Source organism: Lethenteron reissneri, chromosome 65, assembly GCF_015708825.2.
Source record: "Lethenteron reissneri isolate LAM-NWPU_2019-01 chromosome 65, ASM1570882v1, whole genome shotgun sequence".
NCBI classification, from domain to species: Eukaryota; Metazoa; Chordata; class Hyperoartia; order Petromyzontiformes; family Petromyzontidae; genus Lethenteron; species Lethenteron reissneri.
Window position 1 is genome coordinate 11,381,506 of NC_083843.1, and position 16,548 is coordinate 11,398,053.

At 49.3% G+C, this 16,548-nt stretch overlaps 1 protein-coding gene across 1 annotated transcript in view; it reads left to right on the forward strand.

The window, feature by feature from the left end:
- Positions 1–1,009: 1,009 nt before the first annotated feature.
- The window catches only part of LOC133359590 (tumor necrosis factor receptor superfamily member 6-like), a 70,015-nt gene continuing 54,476 nt past the window's right edge, over positions 1,010–16,548 (forward strand). The window contains exon 1 of the mRNA XM_061578042.1: positions 1,010–1,161. Within this exon, the coding sequence (XP_061434026.1) occupies positions 1,111–1,161 (51 nt within the window). The 5' untranslated portion in view covers positions 1,010–1,110. The remainder of the gene's footprint in view (positions 1,162–16,548) is intronic.

The following is a 16,548-nucleotide window of genomic DNA, read 5'->3' on the forward strand; positions in this document are numbered from 1 at the left end:
TGAGTGGCGCCATTTTTCTCTCGACCCTATTAAATGTACTGTTGCACTCCGGTCGTTGTTGTGTTTGTTGTCGTAACGTTGTGAGCGCCGTGCACTCCACTGGACCATCCGTGATTTTTTCGTACAAAGAGCTTCACAGCTCATCGGATTTCTCCTCCAGCCATCGACACGATAAACATTCCGATTATTTTGAGGGGAAATGAAAAGCTGTTAGGTCCATTACTCACTCAGCCCGCCAGATGGCGGTGCGTCACCCCGGATCGCAAACTGGCACAGTGAAGTAATGGTGGGTGTGGTATTGGAGGTCACGTTGCTCAAGGGGGAACTACATCAGCCACTTCTACGCTGGGACACTTCCTTTCGGTTGTGCGGTGGTCGACCCATCCACCGATGATGAAGTCGAGGTTGATGGCCTCGCGACTCTAAAGGAATTGACAACATTCTGATGATTCTGAGGAGAAATTAAAAGTTTACACCATTGGAACCTCATTTGGCAAATGAGGTTCCAATGGTGTAAATGCTTACCCCGAGCTCTCATACTCTGATGGTGCATTGTCTTCGAGTTGTGCGCCTTTTGGCGTCATCTGGTCCGACCCATGTGAGACTAGGTTCTAAGGAAAGCTGTCTCGGGTGTGGACCAATCAACTTCACGGACAATGCATACATTATCAGAGTTGTGTTATTTGTTTGCATTATGACTGCAGGTATTGTGGTCTATGCAAACATGACTCCTTGTAAAAAAGGTGTCAGTTTTGTTGCCAGATAGAAGGGTAAAAAAACAATTATCATACTTTTTTACTGGCAAATGAGGTTCCAATGGTGTAAATTTAAAGTTGTTAGGTCCACTCTTTGGTTCTTTCGGTAAAGTCACGTATAAAGAGAAAACAATAAATTAAATACTAGGTCCATGACTCACTCAGCCCGCCAGATGGCGCAGCGTCACAGTGAAGTGGTAATGGTGGGTGTGGTATTGGAGGTCACGTTGCTCAAGGGGAACTACATAGCCACGTCTACGCAGGGACACTTCCTTTCGCTTGCGCGGTGGTCGACCCGTCCACCGATGATGAAGTCGAGGTTGATGGCCTCGCGAATATAAAGGAATTGACAACGATGACGAGCCTGCCGGATTACATCACCGCACTTCTACTCGCGGCGTTCGTGGTGAGTCTCTGTGTGAGTGTGAGTCTCTGTGTGAGAGTCTGTGGGTCTTTGTGTGGGTGAGTCTCTGTGAGAGTCTGTGGGCCTCTGTGTGGGTGAGTCTGTGAGTCTCTGTGTGAGTGAGAGTCTCTGTGTGGTGAGTCTGTGGGTCTAAGTGTGGGTGAGTCTGTGAGTTTCTGTGTGTGCGAGTCTATGTGTGAGTGAGAGTCTCTGTGTGAGAGTCTGTGGGTCTCTGTGTGAGAGTCTGTGAGTCTCTGTGTGTGTGAGTCTCTGTGAGGGTCTGTGGGCCTCTGTGTGGGTGAGTCTGTGAGTCTCTGTGTGTGTGAGAGTCTCTGTGTGTGAGTCTGTGGGTCTAAGTGTGGGTGAGTCTGTGAGTTTCTGTGTGTGCGAGTCTATGTGTGTGTGAGTCGCTCTGTATGTGAGTGAGTCTCTGTGTGCGAGTCTCTGTGTGTGAGTGAGTCTCTGTGTGTGTGAGAGTGAGTCTAAGTGTGTGATAGTGATTCTTTGCGTGTGAGAGTCTCTGTGTGTGAGTCTGTGGGTCTCTGTGTGTGAGAGTCTCTGTGTGTGAGTCTGTAGGTCTCTGTGTGTGAGAGTCTCTGTGTGAGTCTGTGGGTCTCTGTGTGTGAGAGTCTCTGTGTGTGAGGCTGTGGGTCTCTGTGAGTGAGTCTCTGTGTGAGAGTCTCTGTGTGAGAGTCTGTGGGCCTCTGTGGGTGAGTCTCTGTGTGTGTGAGAGTGAGTCTAAGTGTGTGATAGTGATTCTCTTTGTGTGAGTCTGTGGGTCTCTGTGTGGGTGAGTCTCTGTGTGTCTGTTAAGGGGGAGCGGTAGTGTAGCGGTTAGCGTGCTGCCCTATGAACCTGGCGACCCACGTTCAATTCTCGCTCACGGCCAACATCAGTGACGATTATCTGAACCGGTCCTGGGCCTCCGTGTGAGTCTGTGGGTCTCCGTGCAAATCTGTGGGTCTCTGTGTGAGTCTATGGGTCTCTGTGTGATGAGTCGATGGGTCTCTGTGTGATGAATCGATGGGTCTCTGTGTGAGTCTGTGGGTCTACGTGTGAGTTTATGGATCTCTGTTAATAAAATATGAAGGGTGCTTGGGAGCGTGGCAATAAAGTGTGGGAAGCTGTAAGCCTCAGGCTATTTTGTGCTCGCCTTCTCATCAACCAGAGGCAAAGAGTGGTGGTCGTGGTTACTCCCCACCGAAGATTAACATCAGTGGAGGGATGCAGGCAAGACCGATGAGTCAGATGCCTTTGATAACCTGCTGTCCCAGGTGCTAGCTAAAGTGGCCCTTCAGGATAGAGTCATCTTGTTGGGTGACTTCAATGTCCCAGTGGGTCATGATGTTGGCACCTGGTCGGGAGTGATTGGAAGGCATGGGCTAGATTTCTGTTCAGTCCTTGGGATTGTAGTTACCAACACGCTGTTCTGGAATCGGCGCATCCACACAACAACATGGATGCGTGCTGAGTCCAAGGATGAATATCTGCTGGACCTACCATGGAGCTGACCATCGGCTTGTCATCTGCCATCCCTCCACTGCATTGGTGGTTTGTCTTTCTAGGACCCCATTAAAATCCATAGTGGCCTGGACTCTGATGAAAGTTGCAAGCAAGAATGTCATCATCGCTTGCAGCTGGAGTTGACATCGTCCCCCACTCCTGATGCCGAGGGGAAATGGGCGAGGTTTAGGACTGTGGCTAATGCAGCTGCAATGGCTGCTTTGGATACACGGTCCAGACCTCCCCAGAGACCCTCGCTGATAGAGCAGGTGTTCAGGATAGTTGAGAAAAAGCGACAGGCCCACTCTCATCGGCTACAGCATCCCACGTCAGAGAATTAGGAGGCTTACCACAGCCTTCGCTCGGAGGTTCGGAGAGCCGTGAGGTGCTGCAAGGTTGGGTGGTGGTCGCGGATTGCTGAGGAGATGGAGTCTGCCGCAGTAGGCCGCGATCACAAATCACTCTTTAAAAAGTAACTTGCATAGCCACACCTATCACCATCTTTAGGGGAAAGAAAGGTGATCCGATCTCTGACCCCCAGTAACAGGTTTGCTTATTTGCTGAGCGTTTCTGAGGTCCTGGGGGATGAGAAATTCCTCAGCCTGGAAACATCATGGGGCAAAGTGGGGATGACCCTGCTGAGGCTGCGGTGCCCAAAATATTTGAAGACATAGTTACCCCCTGTGAGTGGCTGGCTCAAGTACCATCTTTTGAGGAAGTACGGAAGGCGATCCAAAATCTGAGACCAGAAAATTGCCGGGAAGAGATGATCTCCCAAGTGAACTGCTGACATAATAACATCTACATCATGGGACCTCCTTTGCCAGCACCAAAAAAAAGGGAAAAAACCTATTCAAATATTTTGGTACTGGCAAAAGAGGTCCCATGATGTAGATGCTCAACCCGAGCTCGCATTACTCTGATAGTGCTTTGTCTTTGTGCTGTATGCCTTTTGGCGTCCTCTGGTCTAACCGTTTGAGACGAGGTTCAAAAGAAAGCTGTCTCTGGTGTGGACCAATCGGTTTCAAAGACAATGCATATATTATCAGAGTGTGTGTTTTTTTGTTTGCATTCTGACCACAAGTATTGTGGTTAATGCAGACATGATTCCTTGTGAAAGGGTTGTTTTTTGCCAGAAAAAAGGGGAAACAAACCTATTCTCATCATAACAGTGTGGACCACTGGATGAATCCTGCAGGATTGGAAGGATGCCCTGGTTGTCCTCCTCTTTAAGAAGGGGGACCGCACTGTACCAACTACAGGGGCATCTCCCTCGTCAGTGTGCTGGGAAAGGTCCTGGCGAGGATTATTCGAAATCGCCTTGCCAGGCACGCTGACGAGAGGGGCTTGCGGAGCCCCAATTTGATTTCAGGCCAGGGCGGTCCTGCACACATAACAGTTGTTTTTGTCTGTTTGCTCCAGCAGAAGTGTAGGGAATTCCAACAGGACCTACATCTCTGTTGTATTGACCTGGTCAAGGCCTATGACACCATCAATAGCCCTGAGCTCTGGGTTGTTCTTTGTGCTTTTGGAGTCCCTGACTCTCTGCTCACAATCATTAGGACCTTCATGATGGTGAGCAGACCCAGGTAAATCTGCATGGCCGGGAGTCGGATCCATTCCCTATTCACCTTGGGGTGCGACAGGGATCTCCTCTGGCACCTATATTATTTCTTGACCACGTAGTTCAAAAAACTTTTCATGGCTGTACCAGAGGAATTCCATCTGATACAGAAACAATGGGAGGCTGATGGATGTTCGAGTGCCATTGAGCGATTTCTGCCTATTGGTCAACCATGTTACGTAAACTGATGATCTGGTGATTGCTGCTCACTCTGAGGAGTCGGAGGTGCTGCTGCTCAACCTGGAGCGTGCCACTAAGAGATAAGGTTTTGCCATCAGCCCCACCAAAACTAAGCACCTGCCTGGGTATTTTGTACCATCGGACACTCCACCCCCACAACTCCCAATCGGTGATGGGGCAGTAGTGGAGAGAGTGCAGAGTTTCCCATACCTGGGCAGTGTGCTCATGACCAGCTCCAATTTGACAGGAGAGGTCTCACTCCGAATCAGTTGAGCAGCATTATCTGTTCATTGTCTGCATAATGCTGTGTGGAAGCTACCTGTCTGTCACTCCGAACGATGCTTTGGGTCTTCTCGGCCATAGTTATGCCCTCCCTTCTCTATGCTTGTGAAACCTCCCATAATGGAAAGTATTCACCGGTTAGAAACATTCAGGCTGGCCTGCCTGCGATCCGTCTGGGGTTTAACCAGGCCACTTCATGCCGAAACAGCTTTTGTTCGGTCGCATAGAGGGGGGTAAGTCGGCGCGGCACGGGCTACAGAAGAGATGGTGTGATGTGGTACAAGAGGATGTAGAGCTGAGTGGACTTGCCGATGACCAGTACCAGTGGTGTCAAGATCGGCCTCCGTGGAGGAGACTCGTGAAGGACGCTGCTGCTACTGGGCAGTTGGAGGGAGTCACCCTCCAGCAACAATGGAGGTCAGAGAAGTGCCGAGCAGCTCGGGGTACAGGTGGTGCTTTGGCCAGTCATCTTAGTCAGTCAACCCATGGCACCTGCATGTTCTGTCCCAGGACCTCCTGCCAACGGGTGTTGGACACTTCACGTGGCCATAAAGTGCACATAGCCTGGCACAAGCATTGCAGTGACATCACCGCCACTTGGCGAATGGCAGTTGTTGCTGTCTGTGGGTCTCTGTGCGAGTCTGTGGGTTTTTGTGAGTCTATGGGTCTCTGTGTGAGTGTTTGGGGTCTGTGTGAGTCTGCGGGTCTCTGTATGTGTCTATGGGGTCTCTGTGGATCATGAGTTTCGAGTTATTTGCGTGCTGTTAGAAATTTCGACACGACGACAATGATGATGGATGATGAAGATATAAGTCACTTCGTTGAGCTGTCATTTGTGATGGCCAAGTCACTTCGGGAACAAATATCTACATAGCTCAATGGGCCTTACCTGGTAAAATACAAACATTTAAATAGTTTTGTGGATCTGTTGGTCGCAAGAGGTGAAATTTTATGACTTCTTGTTAAAACGGCCAAAACTTTTTGGGATTTTTTTCAAATAATTCCCCACTTGGGTGGCATAGGTGGGGGGATCCCCCTCCAATCCACAGTTTGTGAATCATCACAGCCAGTCGCCTCGTCATTCGTTCGCGAGTGGATACATATGTAATAAAGGACTCTGTCGCAGTGTAGATCTCCGTTGTCCTTTATTTGGGTTCGTGTCAATCTCGCCCCTACGGCGTCCTCGCTCAGCCCCGCGGCTCGTCCGTCGAGCACTCCGCAACCACACCGCTGCTCCGTTCTGCAGCCACACTGCTGCTCCGCTCTGCAGCCACCCTGCTGCTCCGCTCCGCAGCCACCTTGCTGCTCCGCTCTGCCCGGACACCGATGGCCGACGGTGCCGTGGCCTCCCAACCCGTGGCAATCACGCCACCCTCTCGTCACTGCCCAGCGTGGCCTCCTCCTGTTTCACTCTGTCTCAACTCCCCGATCCCTTCCGGTTCTCCCCTTAAATCCTCTCCCCCACGTGACCCTAACTCCTCCTCCTCACGTGACCCAGACTCCGCCCCCCTCAATCCTTGCTCGCATTACATGACCCCCCCCCCCCCCTGATGAAAAACCCAGCCGTCCCCGGCCGTCCCCGGCTGTAACAGAACAAAATAATGCGAGCAACTTACAACCATTGGGCATCACCGGACAACGGAGATTATAACAAGACAACAACAAAGAACAAGAACAACAATCAACGAAAGGAAAGGGATTTGGAACGCGTGCGGGTTGCCGGCCCATCCCGAATGGGCGGCGGCCCCCAAACAGACCGTGAACGCGACGGGATTTTAAGATCGACGGGAGTAGAACCGCCCGCCGCTGTTGGAGGCCCGTCAACGCCAAGGTCCCGTTCCCCAGGGAGACCCGGGGCCGGGGTCTCCCGCTCCCGTGTCTGTGGTGGGGTTGGAGGGGCAGCGGGGTCAAGTGTTCTCATCGCCGTGGTAGGCCCACCCAGAGCAGGATTCGCTGTGTCCGCCTTTGTCACGGCCGGTTCGTCTGTCCTGGATGGTCCTTTCGCGCCGCGTCCGTGGTCGATGCAGCGGAAACACTCCAAGTCGTTTCGGCGCGCAGCACCCCCTCTGTCCCGACGCTCCCGCGCCGGCGGCCCGGAGCGCAACCCCGCTCCCCCTCGAGCAGGCCACTGGGTGGACGCGGCCGTCAACTCCTGCGGACCCCTGTCGTCAGGAACGTAGACAGCCTTCTTGGGGTCCCACCCTGTAGCACCGCCTTCGACGATGGGGTCCCCCGTCCAAGCCGACACCTGTTTCCACCGCCGAAGGTTAAATTGGGCATCCAGGCACCTAGCCGCCGCACGGGACGTCAACTTATCATGGCTGCACACCGGCATGGGGATGCCCAAGTCCCTAGATAACTCCAGCATCTTCCCCAATATCAGGGGTTCCAACAAATCAGGCTCCGTCTCCGGATACGCGGCCATAGCTAGCTCCAGCACGGCGCCTCGGAATGCCACCGGCGATTCTTCAGGCGCCCGTTGCCGCTGTACGAATTGCCGATGAGCATCGTCCGGGGGCTCGTACGCGTCCGCCATTTCCTCAAACACCCCCTGCAGCGTCCTCTTCTTGTCGGCCTTGATGGAGCGGAAGAACCGGACGGACTCGTCATCAAGAAGTGTTGGCAGGACTTCTAGGGCCTCCGCGTCCGTCCATTTCGCGGATCGTACAGCCGCTTGAAAACGGCAGGCGAACGCGCTCCAATCTCCGCCGATGGAGAACTCTTTAACAGTTGTTAGATGACGGCTGCGGGTCCTTGCTCCGCCGTCCTCCGTCGATGGTGACTCGTGCGGCAGCGACAAGATGGCGTCACTCCGCAACGTGTTCAAAATGGCGGCTCCCCGCGGTGGAGGGCGTAAGATGGCGGCTTCCCGCCGTTCCTCCTCGGCCACGCCCAAGATGGCAGCTTCGTGCTGCGTGGTGGAGAGGGCTGACGGCGTCGGCAAGGCCCCGGTCCGCTGTTCCCCGCTGGGCCTCCCCGAACTCGTCGCCGGCGTCACGAGGTCGCACAACTGCGTCAACATCGCCTTCAGTGCCTCAAGTTGGGCCGCCACTTGTCGCCATCCTTCGTCGGCGTCCACCTGCGCGGATGGACCCACCGAAGCGGCAACGTCCTGCACCCCCAGACCCTCGCTCGTCCCTGCGTCGCCTCCCCCCTCCATCGTCGGTAGCGCCACCGCTGGAGGAAGGTCGTCTTCAGAAGATGTTGCAGAAGATGGTGCAGGGACGTTCTTTCTTCTGAGCTGTTTTGACATGCCGTTTCACTTCCGACACCAGTGTAATAAAGGACTCTTTCGCAGTGTAGATCTCCGTTGTCCTTTGTTTGGGTTCGTGTCAATCTCGCCCCTACGGCGTCCTCGCTCAGCCCCGCGGCTCGTCCATTGCGCACTCCGCAACCACACCGCTGCTCCGCTCTGCAGCCACACTGCTGCTCCGCTCTGCAGCCACACTGCTGCTCCGCTCTGCAGCCACCCTGCTGCTCCGCTCTGCCCGGACACCGATGGCCGACGGTGCCGTGGCCTCCCAACCCGTGGCAATCGCGCCACCCTCTCGTCACTGCCCAGCGTGGCCTCCTCCCGTTTCACTCTGTCTCAACTCCCCGATCCCTTCCAGTTCTCCCCTTAAATCCTCTCCCTCACGTGACCCTAACTCCTTCTCCTCACGTGACCCAGACTCCGCCCCTCTCAATCCTTGCTCGCATTACACATACATGCCAGACACACTGGCCCCAACTTCAGGCAACGGGGTAATTCTTACTTATTGTTTTCGTCGAACGGGTTTGTTGCGCGATGACAAATGGCGTAGTGCAGGTCTCGGGATACGCGGACCCCCCGATTCGCACTCAACACTGCCACTCGCTACGTTCACTGCACGGGGTGGGAAGCGAGGAGTGGAATCGCACCGCTTGCCACCACACCAGTGGTGGATTTGAGGGCATGTGACCAAAATAATCTCAGGTGTTCTGTCTGACCTGGATGCTACCGATGGTTACTGAAAAATAAACTCGACAGTACTGTATTTTATGAAACATGTATGTACATTTATATACATTGTATCTACTCTTACATTGTATATACACTCTTACATTGTATATACAACACTCGTAGTAATGTGTTGCAGAGCAAAGCCACAACATTTACACACCGGTGTGCTGTACTAGTAACGAATTGGCACGTTCTGTTTACGTGACGAACCTTACTAATTGGCTGTGTCGGGTGGTGGCGGATTTAACGGCACATTTATATATTTACGCGATCACCTCTATGATGAATATTGGTCGCAAAGCCTCCTAGGTGTTAGACTGAAATATGTAATGAGTCCACCAGATGAAGATTGAGACGACACAACTCTTTATTCAGCCCACGTGTCACATGCCGCGTGCGACAGAGGTCGCAACTGGGTACCCGATACCCGTACCCTACCCGGCTACCCGTACCCGGCTGGGTACGGGTACGGGTAGCCGTTTGCGACCCTGGTGCGGCCGGGTACGGGTACGGGTAGGCCGTGAGTCACTGGTGAGTCACCGTTTGTCACTCATTTTGGGTAGGGTACGGGTAGGGAATGGCCGGGTACGGGTACCCATTTGCGACCCTGGTGCGGCCGGGTATGGGTAAGGAATCAAAACCCGTTTGCGACCTCTGGCGTGCGACCACTCCAATTCAAATCCCACCAGGAAGCTGCCCCCCACAGCCCCGCCTCTTCCGGTGACGTCACCACACCCCCACCCCCCCTGAGAGTTCCCAAACTCTCACGCCCCGCCCTCTCTTTCCTTTCGTTCGTGACGTCATCTTGAACAGTAGCTTGGGATCCCTTGGGAGTTATTGGCACTACATATACATTAGAGCAGTGGTTCTTAACCTGGGTTCGATCGAACCCCAGGGGTTCGGTGAGTCAGTCTCAGGGGTTTCGGCGGAGGTTAAGACACACACCCGACTCATATGATTGTGCACCAGTAAAACATATACCTATGTTTTAAATTTGAAAAAATTATATTTTATTTGTCCAATTAATAAGGGTTCGGTGAATGCGCATATGAAACTGGTGGGGTTCGGTACCTCCAAAAAGGTTAAGAACCACTGCATTAGAGCATAGCTGTCAACCCATACGGTTTACCCCGGATTCTCTTGTACAGGGGAAATTGAGTTTTCAAGCCGTTATGGCGTACAGCCGTTTCAATATGGGCACAAAAATATGTGTCTTTGTTTGTGTTTCTCCCTTGTGATGGGACTTTGTAGGATGAACATTGAGATTTTTCAAGGGCACGGGGTGACCAATAAGGTCTGAATTAGTCTGTAATAAGGTAAAGGGTTGACAGGCATGTTAGAGGTCATGATCTTCTACCAAAATTTGCAAGTATATGGTGTATATAGTGTAGGCCAATCAGTTTCAGAGACAACACGTATATTATAATCAGAGCATGGTTTGTTAGCATGATCGCCACAATCTCTGTGTTGCTTAACGTAGTAACACAACAACTGTTTTATTGTCAGAAAGGGTAAACAAACCTATTCCTCTTCTTGGTTCTTTCGGTAAAGTCACATAGAAGGGAAATAATAAAATAATTAAAATACTATTCTCACGACGTTTCGGCCACAACGCAAGCAGCCTTCCTCAGATGAAACACAGGTCTGTCGGAAAGACAGCGTCTGTCTTGGTGGTGTTCATTCAGACGATTTCTTTCCGACAGACCTGTTCTTCACCTGAGGAAGGCTGCTTGCGTTGTGGCCGAAACGTCGTGAGAATTATTTTATTGTTTTATTTTTATTATTTTATTATTTCCCTTCTACGTGACTTTACCGAAAGAACCAAGATGAATCCCTGCAGTCACGAAAGCTTTAAATCGAAATTTAAACCTATTCCTATTTTTCATAATTTTTATACAGCTGGCAGATAGGTTATCCCATAGATATGTCACAGCTTGACCCGAGCTATGAGTCCTCTGCTATTTGGCGTTGTCTCTGTACTCTTCGCCTTTTGCCATTGCTCTCTGGTCTGACACTGATGGTCAGACGAGGCCGTAAAGATGGCTGCGGTCCCTGGTGTTGGCCAATGTTTCAAAGACAATGCATCATTTATTATCAGAGCCATTGTTCGTTTGCATGTTTTGCCACGAGTACCGTGCGTGGTGAATGCGGCAGTAACTTGATTCCTTGCAAAAGCTGTATCATCGATTTGGATGTTTGAAGATCTTAACACAACTCCTGTTTCATTACTGCCAGAAAGGGTAAAAACAACATATTCAGACGCTGTCTCCCCGACAGACCTGTTCTTCACCTGAGGACGGCTGCTTGCGTTGTGGCCGAAACGTCGTGAGAATTATTTTATGTTTTATTTTTATTATTTTATTATTTCCCTTCTACGTGACTTTACCGAAAGAACCAAGAAGATATACAGGTTACTTCGAAAAAATGTTAACACTTAGACGGGACTATCGTTTTTCATGGAAATATAGTTTTTCATGGGAAAAGAACGGACACTAAATACACTGTAACATGGTAGCAAATGCAATGTTAATATCCTTCAAACAGTCAAAGTGTCTCCACGTGTTCGCCATCATCGTCAAACACGTCTGGAATCTTCTCCAGGTGGTCTCCAGAGCCCAGAGGCACATTTCTTGTGGCGTTGTTGCAAATTCTCAGAAGTGTTCACATTTTTTAAAGCATTCTCTATATATGAACGCATTGGCAGTACACCAGTGGTCGTAAGTGTGATTGTTAATAAGGGTGGATGTTCGTAAGTCTGAGATTGCTTGTATCGCCAAAATAGCAAAGAGGTGACCGGGCAGCTTAGAGGGGTCAGGGAAGTGGAGAGTTGGTGTCAAATCCCGGTTTCAGCTGCCCAAATTTGACCTTGCTGAAACCAGGTTCTTTCAGATGCGGTGAGTTTGAAAGTCACAATTGACTCACCATACGGAGAGCCATAGACTAGAGGTCGCAACCGGGTACCCGATACCCGTACCCTACCCGATACCCGGCTACCCGTACCCGGGTACGGGTAGCCGTTTGTGACCCTGGTGCGGCCGGGTACGGGTATGGAATCAAAACCCGTTTGCGACCTCTGCCATAGACTCACAATCCGGGTCCTCCGGGTTTTCCTCGTACATTTTTAATCGGCATGAGCAATTGGCCGCTGCTTTACATTTCGACGTGATGATGATATCATCCACTTTGGTGGATATGTAATTTGTGTTGGCCAGGTGGTTTGTGAATAAGAGCTACACAGCTCGTCGGGAATTATCTGGTAAAAATAAACATCGTTTAGTTTTTAGTAACGACACTCACCTGAACAAACCGCTCTGTGACAGCTGCCTTACGTGGATACAGCCAACAAAGAATTTCAATTTGCTATGGAAATACGAGCCACTATTTGTTTTATGATATCCAACCAGGCGTCGACGGAAACCACCGGACTTAGTGGGGCGCCACCGGTTGTGACTACCTCGCCTGGTACGCAGGAGGTCATGGGTTCGATCCCAGGACCCTGTGGGATGTTGTAGGTTTACTCCTCACCCAACACACACACACACCGGTTAGTGTGCTTCACTCACTAAATTGGCCACCTTTCGTTTACTGATTGGCTGTGTCGAGTGGTGGTTGTGACGGTGGTGGTGATGATGGTGGTGTTGAGTTTCACGACACGCATTTATATATTTACGCGATCTGGCACATGCACGAAAAACCGAGTCCTCATTGTGAAAGGGACATTTACTTTGTAAAAGGGGAATTTCCGTGCCCTTGGGTAGATGCCCAGATGGTTATGGTGGTGATGTTAGTGATGGTGATGGAGGTGATGTTAGTGATGGTTCTAGTGGTGGTGATGGTAGTGATGGTTGTGGTGATGGTGGTGATGGTAATAATGGTTGTGGTGGTTGTGATGGTAGTGATGGTTATGGTGGTGATGGTAGTGGTGGTTATGGTGGTGATGGTAGTAATGGTTATGGTGGTGATAGTAGTGATGGTGATGGAGGTGATGTTAGTGATGGTTGTGATGGTAGTGATGGTAGTTGTGGTGGTGATGGTAATGGTTGTGGTGGTGATGGTAGTGATGGTTATGGTGGTGATGGTAGTGGTGGTTATGGTGATGATGGTAGTGATGGTTGTAGTGGTGGTGATGGTAGTGGTGGTTGTGGTGGTGATGGTGATGGTAGTGGTGATGGTAGTGATGGTAGTTGTGGTGGTGATGGTGGTAGTAATGGTTGTGGTGGTGATGATAGTGATGGTTATGGTGGTGATGGTAGTGGTGGTTATGGTGATGATGGTAGTGATGGTTGTAGTGGTGGTGATGGTAGTGGTGGTTGTGGTGGTGATGGTAGTAGTGGTGGTGATGGTAGTGGTGGTTATGGTGGTGATGGTAGTGATGGTTGTAGTGGTGGTGATGGTAGTGATGGTAGTGGTGGTTGTGGTGGTGATGGTAGTGATGGTGATGGTGGTAGTAATGGTTGTGGTGGTTGTGGTGGTTATGGTGGTGATGGTTATGGTGGTGATGGTTGTGGTGGTGATGGTAGTGATGGTGATGGTGGTGATGGTAGTGGTGGTGGTGATGGCTGTGGCGGCGATGATGCAATCGGTGTACAGTGCAGTAATAGGAAGCGGCCGAGTACGGGTATCCGGGTATCGGGTAGGGTACGGGTATCAGGTACCCGGTTGCGACCTCTGGCTCTTACTCTGTAGAATCGGCTTGGTTATCACAAATACTCAAATAAGCACGATTCTACAGACTCATAAACAACCGCAGAGACCCTCAGAGGCGCCCATAACAATTTAAAGATTCAGAGACGTTGATTCTAAATGTGGAGGGGAAAAACCGGAGGACCTAAATTTCGATTTAAAGCTTTCGTGACTGCAGGGATTCATCTTCTTGGTTCTTTCGGCAAAGTCACGTAGAAGAGAAATAATAAAATAATAAAACATAATTAAATAATATCATTTTAAATATAATATAATATTTTTTTTTATGTTTTACTTTTATTATTTTATTACTTCCCTTCTACGTGACTTAACCGAAGGACCGTGAGAAAAATCCACCCAGGGACCAGCGCGGGGAGAGAAAGACATTTACTACAAATATACAGCAGCAGCAGGCACAGTCAGGGTCACGGGATCGAACCCACGCCCTCCTGCATACCAGCCGAGGGGATTAACGTCTCGTAGCAACCGTGGCACCGCAATGGATAGAAAATGGAAGCGGGGAATGAGAAAAAGTGAAACTGCCTCCATCTCTTCACTTCCTCTACCTCTTTGTCTTGTTGCCGCACGTTAACATCCTTGACTGTCATATTCTTAGGTTTTGTCGGTAAAGTCACGTAGGTAAAAAAAATAAAATAAAAGTAAAATAAAAACCGACAGCTGTCGGGCTGTGACGGTTCCACCTGAAGACGGAAGCTTGTGTTGCCTCCGAAACGTCGTGATTTTTATTTTTATTTTATTAATTTTAATTTTTTTTTACCTACGTGACTTTACCGAAAAAACCTAAGAATATGAATCCTTGCAGTCACGAAAGCTTCAAATCTAGAATCATTGACTGTCCATCGCCGTGGTGGCTGTGAGACGTTAACTCCCTAGCCTGGTATGGTTGGTTACTTGTACAAGGGTAACGAATACATAAACATGTATTATTCATTCTAGATTTGAAGCTTTCGTGAATGCAAGGAATCATACTCTTAGGTTTTTTCGGTAAAGTCACGTAGGTAAAAAATTAAATTAATAATAGAAATAAAATAATATAATAAAATAATAAATAATTTCCCCCCCTATTATTACTTTTATTAATTTTAATTTTATTTTTTACCTACGTGACTTTACGGAAAAAACCTAAGAGTAGATGTTAACTCCCTCGCCTGGTACGCAGGAGGTCGGTCGTGGGTTCCAATCGAGACCCTGACAATGCCTGCAGCTGCATATCTGGAGTCTGTGTCTCTCTATCCCCGTGGTGGTCACTGCGTAGATTTTTCTCCGGGTCCTCCGGTTTTTCCCCTCCAGATTTACAATCAACGTCACGCGTTTAGAGTATTTGACTGCAATACATTTCCACGTGATGATGATGATGATATCAGCCACGTGGTTGAACTGCTATCACTACGTGATGGTGGCCAAGTCGCTTCTGATAAAGAGCTACATAGCTCAGTGGGGTCTTACCTGGTAAAATAAAAGATAGTTTAGTTTTAGTAGAGGTCTCTACATGTAATCTATATGGGTCTGTGTATTTGAGTATCTATATATCTCCATGCGTTCATAGTATTTGGCCGTGTATAGTTTATAGCTGGCAGGTTCATAGCGACAAGGGGCATGTCTGTGCGTGTCTGAACAAACAGAGAGCCATCCCACATTATGGGACCTCCTTTGCCAGTACCAAAATATGAGAATAGAATATCTGATATGCCCCTGTAGTTGTTACAGTCTGTGCTGTCCCCCTTCTTAAAGAGAGGGGGGGGGGGAGGACCACCAGGGCATCCTTTCATTCCTGCGAAACCCATTTTTTGGTCCAGACAGTTGTTATGATGTCATGTAGGGCAGTCTGTGCACAAACGCCACCCTCCCTCAGCATTTCGCTTGGGAGATCATCTGCCCGGTGCCTTTCCTGGTCTCAGACTCTGGATCGCCTTCAGTTCTTCCTCAACAGATGGCACCTCAGCCAGCCATTCACAGGGGGTGACTTCTTCTTCCAATATTTGAGGCACCGCAGCCTCATTAGGGTCATCCCCACTTTGCACCAAGATGTTTTTTGGGCTGAGGGATTTCCCCACCCCCAAGACTTAGAAAAACTGGTCCTGGGGTTAGGAGATCAGATCACCTTTATTTACCCTAAGAATTGTGATAGGTGTGGCACTGCAAGTTTCTTCTTTGATGGAATTAAGGAGTGATTTGTGTTCGCGGGCTACTAAGGTAAATTCCATCTCAGTAACCCGTGCCCACCACTCATCCTTGCAGTGCCGCATGGCTATCCGATCCTCCGAGCGATAAGCCTCCTCATTCAACCATCACCACCACAATCAATCCTGTACATACTTAGAACTTCTTTCACAACCTCTGCGTAAGCAACCGCGTGCGTGCGTGCGCGCTAATCCACGAGTGAAAAGTTGCTTCAGCTTAAGCTTTGCCCAATCCTGCCACGGATGGCTCAATAACAACACAAAACTCAACCGCCAAACCGGCCCTCAGTGGTCAATCAATCGCACAGTTCGTGCAAATGTTTAATGTTCACGTCGGCCTTCGTGACCAATATTATCCACAAGAGGTTTTTGTCGGTTAGATCGAGCAAATCTAAATGTGTCTTCTTAGGTTTTTTCGGTAAAGTCACGTAGGTAAATAATAAAAATTAATTATTTTACTTTTATTAATTTTAATTTTTTACCTACGTGACTTTACCGAAAAAACCTAAGAATATGAATCCTTGCAGTCACGAAAGCTTCAAATCTAGAATCTAAATGTGTCGTTAAGCCCGCCACAGCGAACGAGTAAGGGGTTTGTCACGTAGACGAAACTTTCCAATTCGTTACTAGTTCTGCATTAGCCGGTTGCGTGTTGGAGTAAACCCATGAAAAAATTAATATTGTGTAGTATACTGTTGTGTGTTGGAGAGTAAACCCACTACGACATTTACAATTCGAGTATCTGTGACGTTTCGCCAGGACACTACAAGCAGCAGCATCAGGCAACAGCCACAGATCTTCTTGGTTCTTTCGGTAAAGTCGTCACGTAGAAGGGAAATAATAAAATAATAAAATAAAACATGATAAAATACAATTTTATTATAAAATACGTAGAAGGGAAATAATACAATTATAAAAATAAAACATAATAAAAT